The sequence below is a fragment of the Arvicanthis niloticus genome, chromosome 29 (genome assembly GCF_011762505.2).
Source record: "Arvicanthis niloticus isolate mArvNil1 chromosome 29, mArvNil1.pat.X, whole genome shotgun sequence".
In the NCBI taxonomy this organism is placed as follows: Eukaryota; Metazoa; Chordata; class Mammalia; order Rodentia; family Muridae; genus Arvicanthis; species Arvicanthis niloticus.
In genome coordinates, this window is record NC_133437.1 from 2293987 (window position 1) to 2318763 (window position 24777).

At 40.9% G+C, this 24777-nt stretch overlaps 1 protein-coding gene across 1 annotated transcript in view; it reads left to right on the forward strand.

The window, feature by feature from the left end:
- Positions 1-4531, forward strand: part of Ell2 (elongation factor for RNA polymerase II 2) — a 62336-nt gene extending 57805 nt beyond the window's left edge. Inside the window, exons 10-12 of the mRNA XM_076927009.1 lie at positions 2286-2457; positions 3253-3297; positions 3386-4531. Coding sequence (XP_076783124.1) covers positions 2286-2457; positions 3253-3297; positions 3386-3502 — 334 coding nt within the window. The 3' untranslated portion in view covers positions 3503-4531. The remainder of the gene's footprint in view (positions 1-2285; positions 2458-3252; positions 3298-3385) is intronic.
- Positions 4532-24777: the final 20246 nt, after the last annotated feature.

A 24777-nucleotide genomic window follows, 5' to 3' on the forward strand; every position in this document is an offset into this window, starting at 1 on the left:
TGCACCTCTCAGCTCACAGGAGCCGGAGAAGCCACTGGGTAGTGTGAGCAGCCTCCAAAAACTCCAGTGCTAGGAGTCTCACCCTTCACCCACCTTCTTCTCCTTAGATGTGTGAAAGTTGAGCCAAGGAGCAGACAGTCAGGATGCCACCTGCATTCTCCTGTGATAAGTTTTACATCCTTTCATTAACAGTGATATATATAAAATAGTACATCCATTCTGCCATGGATTCAAAGCTGTTGCCGTGTTTGCCAACCTAATCAACTAACTATATTTAAGAAGTGTTTGAAGTTAGTCCTAATGTGTTAATGGGGTCTTTCAGCAGGAAATAATCACTAGATCACTAAGAAGTGTTGGCCTTCTGCCTCAGTGAACCATGTGTGTCTGTCATGTTCCTAAGGCTTTCATTATATACTTAATTTCTTAAATAAAAGCGACATGTTTTACCCAAACTAAAAACTTTTATACCAACCAATATAGCTATTTTCTAAAACTAAGAAGAACATTTCCAAAACACAGAACTTAACTTACTTCATAAGAAAACCAAAAGGAGACTCAATAAAACCTCTATGATGAGTCTTTGAATAATTCTCATTTAAACACAAAATATTTTGTATACTAAGAGTACTTTTGTTACTTGTGGTTGGGAATTATCCCATATTTATGCATTTTTATTCTGTTACCTCATTAAAAACCAACTGCAAAGTCCTAAGAATTTGTTAAAAAAAATGTTTTTGTTAAAATACCAGTATCAAACTGCAACACAGTTGTTGGCCTAGTTGGTATTATTCCTTAACAAAGTTATTAAATAAAAGTCAGATTCTTAGAAAGTGTGATAAATCCATTACACAATGAATTAAACCAGAGTTTTAAGATTGGCTTAGTCTTTACTTATATACGCTTATTCCCAGGAACCTGGATTAGCCTCAGGCTCCCACTGATGTACAGGAAGATAGCATGTCTGCAGAGGACTGCTCCCTGTGGCTGGCAGGGTCCTTTTGCAGCTGAGACCAGCTGGGTAAACGTAAATCAGCACACTGCCACTGTCTCAGTTACACTTAGAAAACCCAACCTTCACACTGTCCACTCAGCAGAAATGAGAATACCAATGAGGACGCTGTTTACACACTAGTCACTTTTCCCACTTCCCCACTTTGTCAGCAAGGCATTTGTGGTAAAGCAACTTAGACAAAACTGGTAAGATTATAGAAGGCCATCTGGAGAGGCCCAAGTTCCAAGGTGTTACCATCGCAAGGACCAAGTGTGTACACATAGGATGCATTGTACAGCTCCCCGCAGCTGTCTGATGTCAGTTTTAACCCAAAATAACCAAGAAAATTGGACCTTCCATGGCAGGAAAACAAAGCAAAAAGGAAGGCTGACTGTGAACTAATGATACTGCTTGTTTTATTATTAAAATGACCTTTTACCTGATTTACTTACTGCTGAATCACCTGGCATATTGGGAAGATGGCCTTCACATAACTGAATTCCATGAGGCACCAGGCACACACATGTACATTCGTGCACACACACATACATGCAAGCACTCACATACACACATACAAAAGTAAATCTTTCTTTATCCAAAACTGGGGGAAAGATGTAAACTAGAGAAACTTTTTGGTGGAGGGCTTTATACTGGTTTTTTTTTGTTGTTTTTTTTGTTGTTGTTGTTTTTTGTTTTTGTTTTTGTTTTTTGTTTGTTTTGTTTTTTTTGTTTTTTTTTGTTTTGTTTTGTTTTTTTGTTTTGTTTTGTTTTTTTGTCAGAAGTATCAGGAAAGGATCAGAGAGCAAACCAGAAGGCCCTGGTTGAAGAGTTCTGCTTGTCACAGATCTAAAAGACACCTCACAAAGCAGTCCTTAGTGACGATGGCATTCCCCTGGACAGACATGTTGCCTACCAAGCACTTCTTTCTCCATATGACTTGTAACAGATGGCTTGGTCTCTTCCACTGTGTGGTAGTAAACTGCTCTGGAACAAGTCTGTATAAGTCTGTATAAACATTCTTTTCTTTTTATGTGGTTCCTTTTGAATTCCATTGCCACTGAATCTCATTCTCCATGGACACCCTTAAGGCCTTCTGTCTGGAAGGTCATTCCACCTGAAAGGTCCTGTGAAAGAGTGGCCTGGCAACAACCCAGAGGCAGAGTGACATGTAGTCACTGGAGGTACATGCCAGAATGCAGTCTCTTTAAGTAGTTAGCTTAAATCCTAGCCTCATGCCACCAGACTAATTCTTTCGTTCTCTCATTTATTCTGTTTTCCTCTCTTTTCTTACTAGAAAATATATTGCTATCGTCTCTTATGAGCAACGCCAGAATTACAAGGATGATTTCAATGCTGAGTATGATGAATACAGAGCTTTGCATGCCAGGATGGAGACTGTAGCCAGGAGATTTATTAAACTGGATGCACAACGAAAACGCCTTTCTCCAGGTTCAAAAGAGTACCAGGTAAAAGGACGTGTTCTCAAATGGACTGAGTTTGATGTCCTCACCTTCCATGGTAGTCATCCTACCAGCCTTAGAACAAGCTGTCTAGCAGACCAGACTCTCTGATGCTTTAGTTAACAAAGGTGCTTGAAATAGTTCTTAAATACTGGACATAAACAGTGGGGGGAAATGTGTTCTGCTATACTATATAATGTATTGTGAAACATACAAAACAGAACTAAGTACTGTTTACTGGGTACTTACTGCAATTGTAAGAGACACCATTGTGTTGCATTCTAGTAACGTAAACCATTATTCTGTTTCCTAGATTCTTGATTCATTAAATTTAGAGGACTTAAAAGTTATTGAATAATTAAAATATAATATTATATCTTACTTTTAAGGATATTATTAAACTCCATATGATTTTATACTTTTTTTCACTAATACAATGCTTCGTGAAGAATTTTTTCATCAACCCAGGAAGCACGTAGCGCTCTTTTACTGTCATTTTGTAGGCCCATGGGGCATTCTTGTAGTGTACAGTGTCTTGCTGAACAGAGCTGCGAGCTTTCTGTCTGTCTGCATCACGGCTCAGGGTGACAGGCCTGCAGAATATGGACAATTGCTGAGTCAAGTTTGCATTTGCTATTTTGATAGCTGCTGCCAAACTGTCCTCCATTAAAAATATCCCGAGTTACATCACCTCATCAGTATTTCCTATACCTTCCAGGTGCTTGTTAGATACAGTACTAACTCTTCTTGTTGTTAGATGTAGTACCAAACTCTTCTCATTCGTAATTTATAATTTTACAGAATGTTCATGAAGAAGTCTTACAAGAATATCAGAAGATCAAGCAGGTGGGTATCATCCTTTGCCCTCCTGGCCTGCAGTAAGAAGCAGGGTAGATTCTGTGACCTAATGCCTCACTATTTTCTTTGTCTGCAGTCCAGTCCCAATTACCATGAAGAAAAATACAGATGCGAGTATCTTCATAACAAGCTGGCTCACATCAAAAGACTAATAGGTGAATTTGACCAACAGCAAGCAGAGTCGTGGCACTAGAACTCTGCTTGGACCAGAAGATGTGAATAAACTGAAGCTTATTTATTTAAAATTCCAGATGAGTTGCTCTAGATTCTAAAAGATGAAACTTTGCTTGTTGGAAGTTTCAGTATTAGTAAACTTGAGTTACTTTTTTTCCTCTCCATTTTACTTTGCTTCCCTGAATTTTGAAGCTGCTTTTTTTCTGGTCCTCTCCCCGAACCCCCACCCTGAACTTGTTTGTTAATAGAAGCAATTTTTTAGAGATTGGGGATCCAGTGTCTATATTTCAAATCAATTTTCCTTGAAAATTTGCGTTCGTCTTTAGAGATGATTTTTTAAGATATCGGGGATGCAAAGTTCACACTTAAAAGAATTGCGTGTGTTTAAAACAAGACAAAACAGTAATGTGAGAGGTGAAAAGCTTTTGGATAAACATAAGCCTATTTTCTGACCTTTCTTAATGCAAACTCTTTGCCTTAAATGGTAGAATATTTAGACATTTGCACAAAGTACAAAAAAATCAAAACATTGTTTTTGGAGGGTTGAAAAATAGGAGGCTGTGTGAATGTGTGTAGTTTTCTACACACATACTTATACATACATACATACATACATACATGCATACATACATATGGGCTCTCTGGCTCTAGAGTGTTAAATCTGCCCTACAAGTTAAACCCCCCATTGCAATGGCTGCCTTAAGGTGTTTGCTAGTTGTATACATCATGTGGTTAATCAGTAGCTACACTGCTTCCCAGTGATAACAGCCCCGGGAAGCACAATGTGGCTTACCAGCCTCAGAACGTGTGTGTCCTGCTTGTATGTCTGCAGAGCTGCTGTGGATGTGAGCTGAGTGAAGGTTAAAAAGCTGCTACTCTCAGTAAGCCAGACACTCAGGTTAAAGAGCTGATGAGTGTTGCGGTAGCTTGTTGGTGTGCGTTTGTTTGTTTGTTTGTTGTTTGTTTGTTTGTTTGTTTCTGTCAGATTTCTACTTCTATTGTGGAAGACAAAAGCATTTCCATTTCAACAGTTTGTCAGCTTTATTAATGTTGGGCAAAAATGAAACAGATCTTATAGTTTTGGGGCAAAATGACAAAAATAAATATGTAGGTAACCTATTTATATACTGCTATAAAGTATTTTTTGAAGAGAGATATGAAAAGAAGCTATTACCTACATCAGATGTATATTTAAAGATTTTTTTTTCATCCTGGATACCAGGAATATAAAAAAGAGTAGATATATTTAACCATAACATACTGTGATTCATCAAATAGCACAAACATTCGTTTCATGGAGTTTATCTGTTAACGTTGATTTCAACTATCACTTGTCTTATCATGTGGGAACATAAGGTCAAACGTAAGGATTTGAACTACAGTTGATTCAGGTTGTCTTAGATCATCGTCTCAGAGTGCTGCCGGTTGAAAAGGGAAGCATTATGTTTACAAATCTGTTTTGAAATGTTTGCCAAAATTTTGGTAGTATCTTTAATAAAGATGTTTGTCTTCAGCATCCAAAAAAAAAAAAAAAAAAGTGAATAATTTTGTCGTGTATCATTGTAAACTAGAAAATGTTAGCATTGAGGTCATGCGGCGAATATGTTGATTAACTTTCTCGTGGAGTTTTTGTGAAATGTTAACTAGAAAGACTAGATAATGGATCCAAAGCACAGAGGCGGCCAACCACTGAGACCAAGATTTCTCTGACTCTACAACTCAGGTATTGCTGCACACATTCCATCTCTGTGTACCACAGCCACAGGCCTTCTGGAGACTTCCACCTCAGCTTTGATATCCCTGGTGCTCTTTTACCTTGATATTGCTACAGGCATTATTAAGAAGAAGTTTATCTCAAACTTTGAGTTTCAAAAGAAGAAAAGCAGCTTAGTTCTGGCTAAATTGGGCCCTAACGTTATCATAGTAGAGTCTCCTGACGTGATGACTTCAGTAGCGCACTCTGCGGTGTCGGCTTCTCAGCCACATTGTTGCTGATCTTTGCTGTGAGCATTGTTTCTCGAAAGTAAGGTTCTTGAACGGCTTGCCTGCATCACCCACACTACAGTCTTTTGGGAGAGCCCAGGTACCCACAATTTCACAAGGTGCCTGCTGTGACAGTTGATAACTAATGTATAATTGGCTTAGGTGTAGCTCTAAAATTTAAGCCCTTTAATCTTGAAACCTTGAATGTATAGACTCCAGCTTTAGCAGATACCCAATTTGAATTAGGCACGAGACCGCCCCAGTTGAATCTACACTTGGGTTTCTAATCATTTGTTGAGGAAACAATGTAGAAAAAACTAAAGGCATCTTTTGAGCCCTGGCATTGATGACTCTGGTTAAGTTACAAGGATCCTTAAAGATAAACGGGGGGTCCCAGAGTCACCATTGTGTCAGCAAGCCATCTTAAAGATATACCTCCTCATTGGGTAGGGATAGAAATTTTATTACATAAAGCTTTTGAGAATTCAATGAAAACTAGCCACCCAAATTAGGTCCTTTGGATATCTGTGCAATTCAGATAATGTCTGTGGAATCATTGCTTTTCACATGAGAATAAATCCATTTTGACTGACTACAAAGGCAGAGATAGGTTTGAGGTTTCAAAGTGAAAAAGCATTGGGGTTTATTGAGTGCTAGGTGTCTGCATACCTGTTCTTCTGGTTTTACTCTTCAGAGATTGCACTGGGAGGACAGCAGTGGCTACAGGTGGCTCTGATACTTTACCATTGCCTAATTCTCAAATTGGGAATCAGAGACATGTCATTTTCAATTCTGCCTGCCTGATTCAACTGACCCACCAGGCCGGTTTTTCCTTCTGTGATTAGATAATTAGTATAACATAGGAACTTACAAGTAGACAATAAGTACCCCCCTTTTTAAGTCTATGAAATTCAGGAGGAAGCTTCCTGAAGACGAGCCCACGTGACTAGCAGGCACGTTTGCAGTAGACAGTTTGCTTCTTGCCTATCCATCAGATTTGATGATTTCCCATTGGTTTTACAGCTGATTGTGGTGCTTTGTCACCCTGCTCTGCCTCACCACCCACTTCCTGCCGTCCTGTACTAATGGTTCCAGCCAGCCCAAGGTGCCAGCCCACGCTAAAGCCACACTGCATCGCTTAAGCCTTACTTAACTTTCTGAACTAATGCCCTCTTGATTCTGTGTTCCTCCTTCATGGCACTTGTCACAATTATGAGGGGATACTAGTTGTATTCTTAAGTTCCAACAGAAGAGACTGTTTTGTTCATTCCATGGTCTGAAGCCTTGGCTTAGTACCAGGCATAGAAAGGATGCTCACTAGCACTTGGTTGGAAGAATGAGCAAGGCAGACTCTTCACAAAGGTCATATATAACTTTGAACGGATTGGGATTAGCGCAAGAGTCCACTGGGTCATCAGGTGGCTGTGCCAAAGCCACGGTGTAGGCATTGGTCACGGTGGCTGCCTACAGGTAGCGCTTCCCTTTTGCTGTGATTTAACTGGATATTTTCAAAGGGGGCATTTCTTTCCAATATCAGCATTCATGCCTCCAGATTTTTTTTTTGGAATCTGAAATGAAATGAATTGGGTTATTTTTACCATTGGCCTCAACTTGCAACTTGCATATAGGTACTGACTTCATATCCTGAATTTTTAATTTTTTTTTTTTTTACATATTTGTGTGTGTGTGTGTTCACATGTGTCATTCAAAGGACAACTTTTTAGAGTCATTTCTCTCCGTTCATCATGTGGGTCCTAGACATCGAAGGTAGGTCATCAGGCTTTGGCAGTTTGCACCTGACTGCTGAGCTATCTAGCTGGTCCAGAATTATTTTTCTTAGTCACTCTCTCTTGATTCTCAGGGACCTGATGGAAGATGACAGTCTAAAATTGGTACGCCAACTTTCCAGCATAGTCACAGCATCTCTAGAGATGTTTTTTTAAGTTCAACACATGCTTTTATTGACATTTATTTTGTATTTAGCACTTGTTCAGCCTCCCAAGTGGTGGATACTCTGAGGATAATCGAAGAACTTAGTGTTTCTTGTGTTTCTAGTGTAAGGGTAGAGACAGTGGAGCCCATCAATAACATTCACCACACACTGCCTTCTTTTTGTAATTGACAAAGCTGATTGACAGCACATGACACAACAAGATGAGGCCCGAGGAACTTCCACACACTGCAGGTAGATCAGTAGACACCTAATTCCGAGGTGTGGTGGGGTGTGATGAGGTACCAGACAAGCACAGTACCGGCTACAGTGGTGCAGAGCATCCCTGCAGGTCGGGATCAAGTGAAGAAAGTCCTCAGTTTCCCAACTGTGAGTGGATACTAACTACCTCAGGCGTTGTTGTGGAAATGTACCAGAACCTAGCAATGAATCTGAGTATTTGAGATTCACTCCTTTCCGTCTTTGATTTGTATGTGCAAAGCTTTACAGCAGCATCAGTGAGTTTATTCAGAGTTTGGCATGAAGGCCACTGAGCTCCTGTGATAGGCAGACACACAGTGCCTGATGTTTTAAAGATGCTGGTCCTAGTTGTTAAGTACCACATTAACTTAGCACCTTGGCTACCAGTAACATACACATATATGGAATAAATGATTTTCATTTATTCCAAACTTGCGCTAAACGGAGTATTCTCCGTTATCCAGTTATCTTTATAAAGGACCAGTTGTGGAGGGGTTTTTTTTAAACTTATTTAAAATCATACTTTATGCAATCCAATTTCTATATTAAATGACTGTAACTAAAATGCTTTTATATACTTTTAAGTATAATTTTTTTAAATCAGTTTTTCTGGCCTGGAGAGATGGCTCAGCAAGTAATAATACTTACTGTTCTTGCAGAGGACCCCAGGTCAGGAGGCTCACAACTACCTGAAACTCCAGTTCCAAGGGATCCAATGCGCACATATATGGCACACAGCCTTATATACAGCTACTCACACGTACACAGAAACCTTTTTTAATTTATTTATTTTATGCATATGAGTACATAAAATAGCTATCTTGAGACACACCAGAAGAGGGCATCGGATCCCATTACAGATGGTTGTGAGCCACCATGTGGTTGCTGGGAATTGAACTCAGGACCTCTGGAAGAGCAGTCATTGCTCTTAACCGCTGAGCCATCTCTCCAGGACCACATAGACCTTTTTTTAAAGTCACTTTTTTTTTCAGTGACTCATCACATCTGATTCTCATTGTACTAATGGTCAAAAGGAATTCCCAACTTTCACGAAAAAGGACAGAGTTTAAAAGAGCCTCTTTGTAATCCTAGGGCTTTTTATGCCTCCTCACTAGAGGGTCACTGAGAGGGTTGTTACACATAGATGCTTTAGGGAAACGCTGCTGGGAAATGACTCCTTATAACTAGATGCTCCTCCTCTCAAGGACAAACTTCATTTAAATCAGACTTGTCTAAAGAGAATAAGAAGGGTCTCCAGGGGTCCTCTGGCCACCTGGGCTATAGACTGCAGCTGAGAACAACTGTAAAAAGACACCAGGGACTGCTGGCATGCCACTCAACAGCCACCCTCATCCTTCCCTCTCTCCGATGTTGACAAGTCTCTATTGCTATAGGAGCCAATTATCACCACCCCACCTGCTCCTCCCTTCTCTTGCTTGACTTACTTGAATGAGCAACCCTGCTCCTCCCTTCTGTTCATATGCATATCTTAACACTGTTTGTCTTTGGCTAAAGATGAAGGCTTGCAGATAGTAAGGCCACCAGTTCGATTCCATCCGAGAACCACAGCAGCAAAGCCTGGGAAGCAGCTGTATAGGCCTGCATCCTGGTGTGTGTCTTAATTCTAGAATTGCTAACAACTGACCCAGGGCAATTTGCCTCAACTCTGGACTTCCTTGCAATTTCGGATATCAGGGTTTGGGCTAGATTAAGGAAGGCTGCTGCACTGTGTTAGACTGACTAAAGCAACATTGTTCTCACATGTCTCCCTGAAAGGTACCGTCAGCAATGAAATGGCAGGTCCCATAATTTCTCTACAGCGGCTATTCATAGTCTCTTGTAATATGGGTCTCATTTCGGTACCTTATAAGTCCAGTCTTATATAATAGCCAGAACTCTACAGTGTGTTTAAAGTTAGGGCCTCTTTTCTCGCAACTCCAGCTTGCTTTAGGCTAACAGCCAAGCACTTCTTGCCTTTCCCTCTCTTACCATTCAGCTTGCAGCAGATTGAAAGGAAGGGAGCAGGTGGGGGCCATGGGGCAGAGAGGTCTTGGATGGCACCTTTGAAATTGGCCTTGGTTTCCTCCAGATACTGTCAAGCTCTTAGACATCTCAGACCCTTTTGTGGCCTCTGGCTGCTGGCCAGGCCTCTCCTTTGGCCAGCCTTGGTAGTCCCCATTTTCTCCTACCCTAGCCCCTGCATCTTCCTCTCATAGGCTATCTTTGGCTTTTTCAGGCAGGAAGCTAAACACTAGGGCCTCTTTTTAAATAGATCATATAAACTAGAGAAATGATATCTGGGTTTCCATCCTTAGATGAGCACCATGGCTCTCATCAGGAGTGCAGCAACTTCCCAGATGCATCCTTCCTCTGACAAACATCAAGCATGACTCACAGACCTACCTTCAAAGTCCCTCAACTAGCTTAACGAGTCACCAATCATTCAAAGAGGCCACTATGAAGCTTTTCCATTAACCTGTGGTAAAGAAGAATATGCCTCTGCTCTGTATATGAACCTATAGGAAGTCTAACATCAACTGACTCTTCACTTTCTTCACTATTACACCCATAAGAGGAACCAGATAACAAGGGGAGGGAGACTAGTCTTTCTCCAAAACACTCTACAAAGTCCTCATTAACAAATGCTTCAGAGTCTGACTTCTATCTCAGGGTTATCTATCTTGGGACATCAACAAAAGCTATCAGGATGTCCTCTGTTAATCCTTGTTGCATTATTTTTTTTTAGTTCCTCATCATACCATTCTGTGTTCAAGTATTCATGTGCACCTCAGTTTTGTGCTTAGAAACAGGAAAGTGCCACTGAACAAGACAAATGGGAGTTGTGCAAAATGATCCCAACTGGATCAAATGTGACACAAGTAGAACTTGAGAATGAGTAATGATGAGCACAGTAATGAGGGAACAAGTAGCCCTCCCAAGGAAGCAGCATGGAGAACCAGGAGGAAACAGATCACTTGGCAAAGCCTCATCCAGTTCATTTCTCATTAGCAAAAGCCCTGCCAAGGCCTGCTGCTTTTGCTTTTTCGTTTGTTCCCAACTGCTGCTCTGCCTTAAAAGTGAAGCCGGAGGAGAGACGTGAACACTTCACTCCTGAGCACCAGGCAGTTTGGTTCCTGGCCTGATCAGAGGCATTTTGGTACTTGAGGCGTCCATCTGGTGGCCTTCTCGTGTTGCTACTTCCATAGAGGAAAGTTGCCAAAATTGACTGATACCATTTTAACAGGCCCGGGACTTCGCATAGAAAATCTGGCCACGTGAAGGCTGATGACTTTGTTTCCCAGGATTAGTCATGATGCCTGTCTTACAGGAGGTGAGGGCCTGGTGCATAATGAGCACACAGGAAGAACTGCCGAGCTCTCTGGTACCTTGTCCGTCTGGGTAGACACTTCTGTGGTCTGAGCAAGAAATGTAGGCCACGCAGAAAAAGAGAACACCTGTGCTATTAAAGTTGTTACCAGCTCTCTCTGTTGTCAGTAGTCAGGCCGTCTGTGTGATGCAACTCTAACAATGCCGTTGGTGGGTGAGCAGAAAACAAGGAACCAGACAAGAAGAAGATGCCAAAGGGCTGGAGAAGGCGCAAATGGCAGGATTTACTTGCTACTTGGCAACATTTCACAGGCATCAATGAATTCTTGCTTTAAACTACTTTTACTGAAAGGGGGTGACCTACAGAGAAGAAATGGGTGCCAAAGGCTCATACTGGAGTATGAGTAACCTACAAGAATACAGGTCAGATATTACTACTGAACCCCAGTTCTGGCCAGCCTGCTTTAGCAGTTGTCCTCCGACTTGGTGCCAGTCCTCAAGAGGGGCCCACTAACATCTCCTCACTGGCCACTTACATTCTCCTTCCATGGGGTTTAGTTTTTCCCAAAGAGAACTGAAGTAAACCTTTTGCGTGGAAGGTAAAATTTGCACCACCCTGCCTGCGCTCAGTTAGTTCTCAGTGCTTTGTCTCCTCCCAGAGAGTAAACACTGTCTTTGGCTTGCACAGCCCTTCACTTGAGGCTAGTTCTTGAGTCACTGGTGGCCCTCTAGGACTCCTGCTAGTGCACTCCCATTCCTTCCATCCCCATTGCGCCCTGACTGAGATGCCACCCACCAATGGCCAGGTTTGCTTCCCACTTGTTGATGGGGCCTCTGCTCCTAACCTTTGTAGCATTGTGTGTGGAGCCCCCTTCCGCTCTGAGAAAGGGGAGTCTACACGGCTGCACCTTTGCTTTATTCAGCTATAGCATAACTGACCCTCATGATAAAAAGTGGCCTGTCACTCCACAGCTGCAGTTCATGATGTCTTCTCATTTTAATAACAATAGCTTTCGAGCATTGTTAGCTATTCTAATCCCCTTTAGAAGATTAAAGAGGTGTAGCTTTTATATAATTTTTCAAAAAGAAATGGAGGTTTTGTGCATCTTTTGGTCTCCTTTCTCTAAAAAGCAAAGGGGAAAGTTGAATCACTGCGGAACTCCAGAAAGGCCAATTGCACCATTTCCTGTCTCCTAGAAGGTCCGGCGTGGTAGTGATCCAAAATTTGCAATGACCTAAAATTTGCATGATGAATAGTACAAGGGAATTTCTAAAATTGCCCCTTTGTCTTCATTATGAGTGTCCTCCACCAATGCCTAGTTACTTAAAAATCTATGGCTGTACTTACATATTTAGAAAATACCAAACATCGGTTATCACATGCAGTAACTGGGGATCGGGACTCTAGAAGCAGCTTAGCTGGGTAGTTCTAGTTTAATGTCCCTCAAAATGTTCCACTCAAGCCATCAGCTGAAGCTGCAATTATGTCAGGCCTTGACCTGTCCAGAGAATCTGCTTTGTAGCTTATTCCATGGCTGTTGGCTGGATCCCCCTTTTCCTCACCAAGCCAATTGTCCCTAGGCTGAGAAAATGTCCTTACGGAAGGGTGACAGACTGAACGAAGGGAAAGAGATAGAACCCAGATGAAAGTCAGTAGTTTATAACCCAAAACTTGAGGTGCAGACTTGGCGTATATAACATGTCAGACATTTCTCTGCTGGGTCCACAGCAGCCCTTTGACCATAGTCTCTTTAGGACCGGGATGACAACCCTATGCCCATGTCTTTTCGTAAAAAATAAAACATAGAATTGAACTCTTATTTCTGAAGAGTTTTCCAAGAAAGTCTAGAACTGTGGACTGAATGCTATACAGCACTCTATGATAGGTCTAGTCAGCTTCTTGCCTCTGATTGCCTGCCCCAGGCCAAGGAGAGAGAAAACATTACCAGTAATCAAGTTTGAGAAGTAGGAGGGCTTGCCTCTAGGACTCCTGCCTTAGTAGAAATCATCTGTTAAAATATGGCACATTTAACCTATAACAATACTGACACTTAAAAAGAAATAAAATAAAGAGTCAGAATTGTTGCCTTCAAAAGGCCTACAATCCAAATCTCAGTGCAAGCAAAACCAGCTGCCAGGTACTAACACTGAATGCTGAGGTAAAGTTGATGCTAAAGACCAGATTCTGAGGCCTATCTGATGAGAGCACAGCCTGACAGCAGAAGCAGGCCAGGGCAGAAGGCGCAAGTTTGGACAACAGGTCCTGACTATCACCAGCGACTCGGCCAGGATGGGGAGAGGGAACATGAGCTAACAGAGGAAACTCTCAGTCAGGTGATTTGACCTGATTGTCTTCCTAACTCCCAGCCTGTGACTTACTGGTGACCTAGAATAAAATGAAAACATGGCCTTCACCTTCTTTGGTCTGGTGATAGAAGTTGATCTGAGTTGGATCTGACCCAAAACCTTCCTCTTTATGATGTTCACAGTATGGGAAGCTGTGAAGGGAGGGAGGGAATGAATCCTCCCCGGCTGATGCCTATGAACCACAACAATGTCCAGCATGGAGATATCCCCAGCAGTACAGTAGCAGTAGCACTTATATTTTGGAGGTGACCAACAGCTACTGATTGGATGTAAGGCATGTTCAACGTGACAGAAATCATTTATGGTAATGGAAACCTAACCAACTCTCCAGGGCTAGTGAGATCATGAATCATAGAGAAGAACCTTTACTAAACTAATGTAATTCCTAACTGCATTCCAAATGCTTATCCTTAGACCCACACATAAGTCCAGGACTTTAAACAAAAAGGTCCTCAAAAAAAAAAAAAAAAAAAAACAACAACAACAACAAAAAAAAAACAAAAAAAAAAAAACTTCTTTTTGCATCAGACAGAAACCATTACAAAAATCACAACTGACAACTAATGAGAACAAGTCATCCCAGGACGAGTCCCCTAATACTAAATGGTTAACCCTGAAATCAGAAACATATGCAATACTAAACAGACCTAAGCAGGTTGTATTTTTAGACTTATGCACTCCTGTATGTGCCAATAAAGAAAAAGAGGCCATGGATTTGAGGATGATCAAGCCAAGGAATATGGTGGAGTAGAAGAGAGGTTCTTCCTCTTACTGGGAATTATGTGATTATATGTTTTAAAAAATTTTAATTCCAAAACAAAAACAATTTGTATAGGGAAAAAGAATAGCCGACAAGATCTTTAAGCACTGGGGAGTTAGGTGGGATATGAGGGTGCGTGCCTTTAATCCCAGCACTTGAAGGACAGAAGCAGGTGCATCTCTTTGAGTGTGAGGCCAGCCTATTCTGTATAGTGACTTCCAGGCCATCCAGAGCTACGTAGAGAAACCCTGTTTCAAACTAACAAACAAAAGAATTAAAACAAACAGAAAATGAAAGGAAATACGCTCTGCAAAAATCCCAAAATGTGGACACTGGACACAGTAAAAGTAGAAATCCCGCCCCAGCTGGTTGTAGACGTGACTACAAGAGTATACATACATACTCATGCCGTGGTTTTGTTCCTGCTGTCCAAATATCAAATGTCACTTTTTAACTTAACAACATTGCCTGATCTAATGTTAATCCCTCACGACTTCATTTATTCTTGTTAACAGCTGCCTGCTTTTTCATTATTTTTATTTTAAATATCAAATTGTATTTAATACATACAAATAATACAATATTTAACATTAAATCATAATCACCCCTGAGACTAAAATCTGGAATTTGCACCGACAACATCCAGAGGAATTCTCACTCTCTACGTGTCTCACACTTAACAACTGAGCTCTCCGCAGCCTGCCTCCTTCTTGTAAAACCTCCTAAAAACCTAAAACCATGAAAGACTGTTTAATGAGTGTTCAGAAATACATTCCACATTTTTAAAAAACCTAATTTTACATTGTTAACTTCTAGAAGCAAGAAACTAAATTTGTTTCTTGAAATCGGCAATTTCCAGAGGCAGCTCTGACTCAAGAGGAAGCCGTGGAGGTGACGTCATTCGCTCTTCCAGCTTCGGGTCTGTGCTCCGTGACAGGTCCATGTTACTGGATGTTTATGTCTGTGGTTTACAGCAGTGCGTTTGGTTCTTTAACCAAGACTCTGGATGCCTTTGTTTTGCCCTGGGTTGAAAAGGACCCAAAGCTCTGCCCTTGCCTCCCTTTTCTGTATTTTAGATCACTACTTACCAAAATTTTATTCCTTGCTTCTCCCCCTTTGCTAATTAACTAGTTCTTTGGAAAAACAAAGCAATATCAGCCTGCTCTTTTTCCCCTTATATGAAGCTTGCTTTTTCTGCAGAGCTGTTCATAAAGTCCTTATATTGTTTCTATGGGTTAGAGCCTAGTGTGTGCTTCCCTACTGGTCACCTCTGTCAGGGTTTTGTCACCTGAAACCTCTTGTGTGCACAGATGTATCATACCTGACTTCACCATAATTTCAATTTTACTTCAGGCTTTCTTTCCTGTTCTCTATATTCTGAACTCTATTTCAAAGACAACCATTATCCCTGGTTGGCAGGTGGCTGTCATCTTTTTCCTTAATTTCATTTATTCGCGCCCCTGCTTAAATGCCATCTATACTCCCTGCTCTGAGCTCCACCCATCACTGGGTGCATTTCCACAGTATCTGCTCTAATGTGGTTTTCATCACTCTGACAGTTTCATTATCTTCCGTTTCTTTCAGCACTCTTTTACTTACTTAATCTTTTCTCTATTTTCCTTTTATTTGTTTCCTACTATGTTTCATTTCATTTAACCCTTAAACAATTTAAAGTCTAACTTTAACAATGCAAGAAAAAAAGGCTACAAAAAAAATCACTACAAAAACTTAGTAAAATACAATGTAACAGGGGAATAGAGAGACGGCTCGGTGGTTAAGAGCAGTGGTTGCTCTTCCAGAGGACCTGGATTCAATTCCCAGCAACCACATGGCAGCTCACAACTGTCTGTAAGTCCAGTTCCAGGGGATCTAACTCTTCACACAGACATGCATGCAGGCAAAATACCCACACACATAAAAGTAAAATAAGTTTATATATACGTATATATATGTGTGTATGTGTATATATATATATATACATATATATATATATATATGTATATATACATGTATATATGTGTGTATATATATACGTATATATACGTGTATATATATGTATACACACACATACACACACACAAGTCTTATAGATAGTAGAGAACAAATAAAAAATATAATGTACAAACCCAGGTTGTACATTTTCTAGCATTTAAATATACAATTTTACATATATAAAATATGTAAAATTATAAAAATATAATATAAAAAAATAAATATAAATAAAATGAAAATATAATATAAAAATATAAAATTAAAATTGTGTATTTTCTAGCATTTTCATTGAAAATGATTTTTAAATTCCTAGTGTATTCTGGTAAGAAAGGGTGATAATCACTGTACAGGTGAGCAGAGCACACCTTGTGGCTGAGTCGTTGGTCTGGTAGAGAACATTTACCTGGGTAACTACCTGAAGGTGCGGAATTCGGCCCAGAGCCAGAGAGCTTAAGTTACTTCCTTTTTTGAGAGTGTAGACAAATACGTTATATATTTTTATATATTTTTTTTTCTCTGTAGTCTCTGTAGTTCTTTTAAAGAAACTCTTTCCTAAGAATGTCTTGGGCTTGCAAGATAGCTTGGTCATTCTAACTGGTTACTGACAAGCCTGATGTCCCAAGTTCAAGGCCTATGGTGGTCACACAAGTGTTGTGACACACATGTGCCACCTCCCCCGACAATATATGTAATAGAAAATTTCAGAGTTTATCCTTCATACTTGTAATACAGAGTTTCTTTAGCGTTGGTGTTTTGGGGCTCAGTCTTTGTTTGAGGTTGGCGCTTGTAAGTACACGTGAAGTATTGCTGGTTTCTAAAGGAAAAGGATTCTCTCCTGGCTCCCTAGGTTGAAACACTGTGATGATGAGTCAGAGGTGCAAACTGGGCTGCAGTCTGCAGACTGGGTCTTACTGCTTACACCCTTTGACCCTGCAGATGGGCTACCCAGGCATGCCTTTAGACAGGGTCAGGATGGATGACCAGCTAAACATCTTTGTTGTTGTTGTTTTGTTTACTTGTGGCTTTAATATGCCCAGCTGCTGCAAAGTTGTCTGCCATTTCACTTTTTATATTCAGTGTTAACCTTCTAAATAGGATGTCTATTTTTAGAGAAAGTAAACATAGCTTGCCCAATAACTTCCTGCCATCTGTCTGACCATCCTTTCTTTCTGTTTAAAACAGAACCAGGCCCCAGGGGAGGCTCTGCATTCCTGCTGTGTCCTGTCTGCATCCTTGGTCCCTGTGTTACAGAGGAGCATCCCTGGTGCTCTCATTACCATTCAGAGGAGTATGGAGGGAGATCTTAGCTCTCATGCCCTTCCCTATCTGTATGTCCAGTCACCATGTTGGACAGATTCTGTGATTTGACATTTAGCAGCTCCCGGGCTTTCTTGTAGATGGACTTTTTAAATCAAAAATTTCATACCTTAAGAAGTCATTTTGGGTGCCCAGGATGTAGCTCAATTGGAAGAGCACTTGCCAAGCATTTGTGAAGCCCTGGGTTTGTCTGAAGCACTACACGGACCTGGAATAAGCCACATCTGTGATCCAGGCACTTAGGAAGCACAGGCAAGAAAACTGGAAGTTTAAGGACACCCTTGACTACATAGCAACTTTGAGGCTAGCCTGGGGTATAGCATAATTTTTCCAGGTTCTCCAGCTCATAAAACCCCTGAATTATGAGAAATTATCTTTACTCCAAAGCATTTATTGAGGAGAGATGCAAAACACATGGGAAGAAAAATGCTTCTGAAGATATAGAAATGAGTAAGACAAGACCTACTTTCAAAGAACACATGGTAACATTGGTAAGAAGAAAAATGTACAAATCACTATAATAAGATCTATGGCCTGCAGCAATCTAACAGTGAGGGTGGAGAGGGTGATGGGATGGTGGAGGTCTATGGGAAGCTGCCCATATTCCTTGCCGGTGGTTGCCATTGTTTCCTTGATGACAGTCACTGCGGCTGGGATAATCTAGACCATCGGGCAGTTTGAATTTGTACTTCCCTGATGCCTAGGAATGTTGAGCCCGTTTTCAAATATGTATTTCGTATTTCTTCTTTTGAGAACTGTCTTCACTTCTTTAGTCCACTTATTGACTGGATGGTGTGGTGGTTCAGTTTAATTCTTGGAGCTCTTCACAGACTGACTATTAATCCCTTCTCAGAAGTATAGCTGGAAAGGACCTCCATGCCAGAGGTTGTCTCTGCTGATGGTTTCCTTTGTACACAGGAGCTTTTGATTTCACTCATCAGTTCATGGGACTCTTTTCTGTGCTGTTGAGAACGTCTTGCCTCTGCCTGTATCTTGAAGTGTTCGCGTGTGCTCTCCTCTAGCACTTTTAGAATTTCAAGTCTGACAGTAAAGTCTTGGATCCATTTTGAATTGATTTTTGTGCAAGGTAAGAAATGTGGATCTGATTTCATTATTTTAACCTGTGGATATTCACCTTTCCAACACCGTTTGTAGAAGAGGCTGTTATTCTTCCAATCTGAGTTTCTGACATCTTTGTCAAGGATTATGTGGCTGTAACTCTGAAACTTGGATAGGTTCGCCTGTGGGCTCTATACTCTGTTCCATTGGTCTATGTGTCTGTTTTATACCAGTTCACAGTAGGTATTTTTAAATGTTCGTTTCCTTTCTTATTTGCGTAACATGATCCAACCCTTAATTGGCATGCTATTTTATTAACTGTTTAATATATATAAGACTTTTTGATAGGAGTGTTCTTCTGTATTAATTATGTTACACAATTGTATAGCACCTAAGTGTCATATTGCTCTGTAAGCCTCTGTCTGGGGACTCAAATGACATTACTGTCAAAGTGCTCTTTCAGCTACCAGTGCTCACCAGTGTAAGAAGTGTATTATTGCCACACCAGCACATCTGCTTATGTGCCCTCCTGCAGAGAAACCCAGCCCTACTTTGACTGCTGACACCCTCAGTAGATGTTAGCTGGATTTCACCCTGGTGTTTGCAGAACTGGATCAGCGTGCTGTAAATTCTAAGGATCTTCCCGAGGTTGCCATGGGACTTTGCCCGAGTTTTCCACGGAGGTGCAACATGATACATATGAAAAGAAACTAGGTCAGAATCTTCTGGAGCTGCCTCACTCCACAGCTAAAGGTCATTCTTAATCCTTCCACAGTTCCCAGAACTCTGTGTGCAGTGGGATTTTTTGTTTGGTTGGATTTTTTTTGTGTGTGTGTTTTGTTTTCTTAACGTTCCAGGAAGGAAATGACTTATATAAAGCAAACCAGGGAACACATTCTTCATGAGAGCAAAGAACCGTAAATGTATCAGAGTTCCATTGACAACATTACAAAGATAAGTTCTAATGAAATTTGATGATGCTATTTTTCCCATGGTCAGAATGGAAAATTGTGTCCCTGTGTAGAGAGCCATGGCTGAGCTTTAATCGTGAACCACAGTGGAAGGGTAAAAGGACGCTGAGTTGGAGCTTAGCACATGTGAGTGTGCTTAGCACATGTGAGTGTGCACCAAGCACGGCCAGCGAGTTCCCACTAATGCCGCTTCCATCAAGCACAGAATGAATGAGAACATCCTGCTCCTGAGAAAGTGACAGGAAGCACTCATTCCTATGAAGCACGTGGCATTGAGAAAACATTCTAACAGCTGCAGGAGTCCATAAGACCCACTGTCCAGGGCCAGTGGTCAACCGTACACAATGCTGGGGGGTTCCATTGTCACGACTACATCTTTTCCAGTTCAGAGATGGGGTTCTTTTAAAAGTAGACTTCTTATTATGTGGATATGCTTTCATCTCCACATTTCCTAAACCTTATGTTACCTTCTCATCTGGATAGCTGTCCCCTTGTGTGGTTTTGACTCAGCCTATACCCAAGGCCTTGTAAACTCAGATATTTATGTGGAAATACTGCCTTCGTGACTCAGGGACAAACAAGGAAGCATGAGCACACAGGTAGGATGCCTTCCACTCAATACCCTTTCATTCATTGTCGAAAAGTGATGCTTACCTAGCTTCTTTGTATGTGGTACCTAATAGCACACTCACAGACAGAAAGAACCACAAAGTATGTGCATACATATTTTACATAATACATACCTATCCTTGCACATTAAAATTTATTAAGTTACTGACACAGATGTTCAGGTTGGTCTCATGCACTGTGTATTCAGATACTGAGTTTCATGCCCCCAAATCAGGTTGCAGTCTAGCTGTGGGCATCGTATTGACCGATGTGCTATAGAGAATGCTCCCCAATAATCTTTGGCAGGTCAGAGGAGAGAGAAAGGCAAGACTTTGGATCCAGTAGGGGCTCTCAGGAGGGGACCAGGAGAAGAAGGATGGAGAAGGTGAAATAAGGAAATCACTATGAGGCAGAATAGATCCTGAGCTCTTACAACACACATCCAACAGAGCAAGGCTCAGCTGGCAAGCAAAAGGGCATTTATCTGGGTATACTACGGTTATAGTAGTCTCAGAACCTGCCCAGTTTAGCCTTGCAGCTTGTTAATAAATTCTGACATCTTTGTGTTGTTTACTTGGGAGCTAAATGGGAAAGAGGGGGGCAGAAACCTCCCCCCCCCATAAGATTACCTTAATAGACACACTTTTAAAAAACATTGATAACAATCTCTCTCTCAAAAATTATTCCAAAATTAAGACTCGTTCATTAAACAGGTTATGGCATGTGACTTCTAAGAGCCGTTAAGTCCTTTTGCTTTCATGATGGATAGAAACTGCCAAATTCGAAAATCAGTTTATCCTTTGCCTCCACAGAATAAAGCCATTACTCTATGGGGGGAAAAAGAGATTAGAATATATTTGCTTATTTATCTTGACAATGTCTCAGTCTTTTGCTTGAGCTAGGCTTGAACATGTCAATCAGATGCCTAGGCCTCATTCCCCATATGAACCACCTCTCTTGCATTTTTAACTTTTTGCATTTCTATCACGCAATGGCTCCTTGCTGGTAAGGTATGCTTTCATCAAGCCCACATTCTGCCCAGGTTAAGGACTCTTTTGGGGCTGAGGTTCTGCAAATGCCTCTGTGAGCTGGGTTCATTTCTGAATCCAGTTGTTCCTGTTCTCTTCGACATTCCACTGCCACTGATGACGGAGCCCTCAGCTGACATTTATCTGGCTATTGATCCATTTCTGTGCCAACCTCCTCAATGCCTTTTTAAAAGCCTGGATGCCCTCAAAGTTAAGATGCCTCTGAAAAGCATCTCACATTTTTCTCATCTCTGTATGGATATCTGGCCATCTTAGCAAAGCCACCAGTGCAAGTACAGTACACGTTCACTGTGTAGGCCAGTCTAACTTCACCAGTGCTTGCTATTAAGTGCACACTACAAAAAGCTGCCCATTGAGGACAACCTGTAAAAGCCAATTTGTTTCATGTGTGATCAGCCCATGGAGTCATTTCTCAGTCACTGTCCGCCCAGTTTTATGAGAGAGTATCTCTCTTTGGCCTAGAATTCCCCAGGCAGGACAGACTAGCTAGCCAGCAGGTGCCAGGAACCCGCTTATCTCCACATCCCTTGTGATGGCATTACAAGTGTGTGCCACCAGGCCTGACTTTTTTTACTTGGGTTTCAGGGATTAAGCTCATGCTTACATAGCAAGCACATTACTGAATGACCTACCCCATCCCCCAGCCACCACCACCCAATCCTTAAGACCTAGGCTTTGAAAGCAGATATACCAAGAAGCCATGGGCAATGCTGACCGTGTGACTGTGCTCCGGATTAGTAGCAAGGAAGCCACTATGGCGGGGTGCTTACCCTGGGACATGAAGAGGAACTACCGGGAAAAAGTCAGAAAGTCCACAGCTCTGGATGGAAAAGATCTAAATGTCTTTACTGAACTGTAACTGAAGTTCAGAACCTCCTTTATTCACAAACCTTCGTGATTACAATTTCTAACAACCGCTGTCAACACCTTAAAATAACTATATAAAATGTAATTCCTTGGATATTTTGAATATAAAATACTTACTAAATCCGCCAGCGGTTCTCAACATAAACAACCATCTGTGAAAGAATCACATATTTTAAATGTCTTTGAGAACTGTGTATGTGTGTGTGTGTGTGTGTGTAGGTATGCGAGTGTGTATGTGTATATGTATATGTGTATATATGTATGTGTAGATGTGTATATACATATATGTGTATATATGTACTATATACATAATTAGTTTTTTGGTCTTCTTGGTGTCTTGTTTGTTTTGCCTTATGCTTTCAAGCACACACACCATCAGTGTGCAAGGAGGCTGAGGGCTCTATCATGTTTTTAAATGAGGCCATGGTTCCAAACCACGAGAGTCTCAGTACCAGTTAGGCTTTACAGATGAACTTGAACTGCTGGTTTATAAATACATCAATCACAATAGAAACAAGGCAGGTAATGATGACCAATGCTTAAGGAATTCGGTTTAGACATGGGCCTTGGACAGAGAGATTCAACCCTTTTTGGGCCAAGAAACTTCAATGAAAGGAGAGAGAGAGAGAGAGAGAGAGAGAGAGAGAGAGAGAGAGAGACTATGAATGAATATGCTATTGTCAACAAGCTTTTCAAACTGCAAGGCAAGCTATTGCATAACCATAGGTCTGATTCACTGGTGGCCTCCTTTGTTCAGCTTGCTGATCCTCTTGTATTCAGGGATGATCATAGGTTTCCAGACCTGCAGGTTAAATAGCCCTGCGTAGCTGATGCTTGTAACTTTGTCAGTGCTGTACAGGTGGATGTATACCCTAGTATCTTCTGCTTATAACTCCAGTGTGGGGTTTCACTGGGCACTTTACAATGAAGCAAGAGGTCTGTGTCCCCATTGAGCACTGACGTTATAATGTCAGTTCCTAGTGGATTTGATACAATTCTGCCCCAAGTTTCGCTTATGCTTGTTCTCCATGTCTGACTCAGTCATGACTCAATAATGACACAGTCATTTTAAACTTAACAAAATTCTAAGAGAACCATGTACAAAAATAGAAAGGGGAAGTGTGTTAAATAAATGTCAGGAATAGGAAGAAAACATACCAAATGAGTGACTATCAGTGTTCCCTTGTCTTGGTAGAAAATAAAAACTTTACTACTAATAATACATATTTATGTTTTAACAGTGTTGAATGTCCATAGCAACTATGGGAGGGCAGCAGCTTCACAAGCTGAGAGACCGAACAGACCAACCAGAGGCTACAGAGTAGGAAGTAAGACCTGAGCCAGGATGGGCTGAGGGCTTTGGCCTCATGCTTTGGCATGGTCTTCTTACAATATCAAGTCTAGATCCCATATCCCTTGATGTTGTGTTCTAAAAAATCTAAGTTGTGTAAGCAGAACAAGAACTGACAATGCAGGGAGACTCAGAACCCAGGTTTTCTGAATGACTTTGTAATACAGAAGGTGGGAAACAACACAGAAGCAACACAGGTCATTTTATGGAAAAGAAAGAAATAATAGTATACATCGAAGGTATCAGCTAACAGAAGCAACCACAGGTCAAAAATAAATGAGACTATGAGTTTTGTTTTATTTCATATTTTAATAAGTTTACTGTTGATCTACTCATAGTTCTGTTGTGTTTAGAAATGACAGATAGATAATAGATATAGCTAGATAGATGACAGAGATAGATGATAGATAGATAGATAATAGATGATTGATAGATAGATGATAGATAGATAGATAGATAGATAGATAGATAGATAGGCAGACAATTATTTGAAATTTTGTTAGAAGCCCATGGAACAATATATTTATTATATATTATGATATATTTTAATGCATTGTTTTTATTGTCCTCAGGTAGTATAATCTATAATAGAAACTAAATGTCTTAGTTGAAAAATATATTTCCTATATAGTTTGCAGCAAACATCTAACAAAAAGTATTATCTACCATAAGCCAACAATTTTTATATCTTATATTACAATTGGGAGGTTTTTTCTTTTTTCTTTTCTTTTTTTTTTTTTTTTTTGTTTAAACAATCTCTTTCCTAGCAATAGGGAAATTATAAGGCTCATAAAGAGAAAAGTAGTGTCATTAGGCCTGGAGTGGGCGGGGTGGGGAGAGGCAGACCTCTGGCTTGTCTCTAAGCATTATAAATGCAGGTGGTTGCTACACAAGTTTCCAGATCCTGATTTGAATCTCAGGGGCCAGAGCTGCATATGCTCTACAAAAGGTCCTTTGAAACTTCTTCCCTTCCTGGTTTAACAAAGCCCTGAATAGCTTGTCTCAGAGAAACAGACACACTGCTTTGGTTTGGTCTCTGATCATCTATGAAGCACTATGAGCCATTCTTGTCTGCCCAGGATCTGCGCCTAGCCTACTTCCTCTATTATATTTAGCTCTTTGGTTATTTTCCTAATGAGCTGTCTTGTTTGCCTGCAGCCATTCAGCCAGAGGATGAATGTGTAAAATCATAAACTAAGCTCCAGCACTCAACGCCTAAAAGGAACGCTGCTCTATACTTTGAAATCCACCCACACTAGAATTTTTTCTGTGGATGTCCCTTTTTTTGTCTGTTGGCCCATGGACAGGCACGCATGATACCCTCTAGCTGGAGCTGTCATCAGCCTTGGGCTTATAGTCCTTCAAATGTCCACTTCTATAACTGCACGAGACACCTTGCTTACTGTGTTAAACTAACAAGCCAAGCACACACTTAGGATGACGACAACACC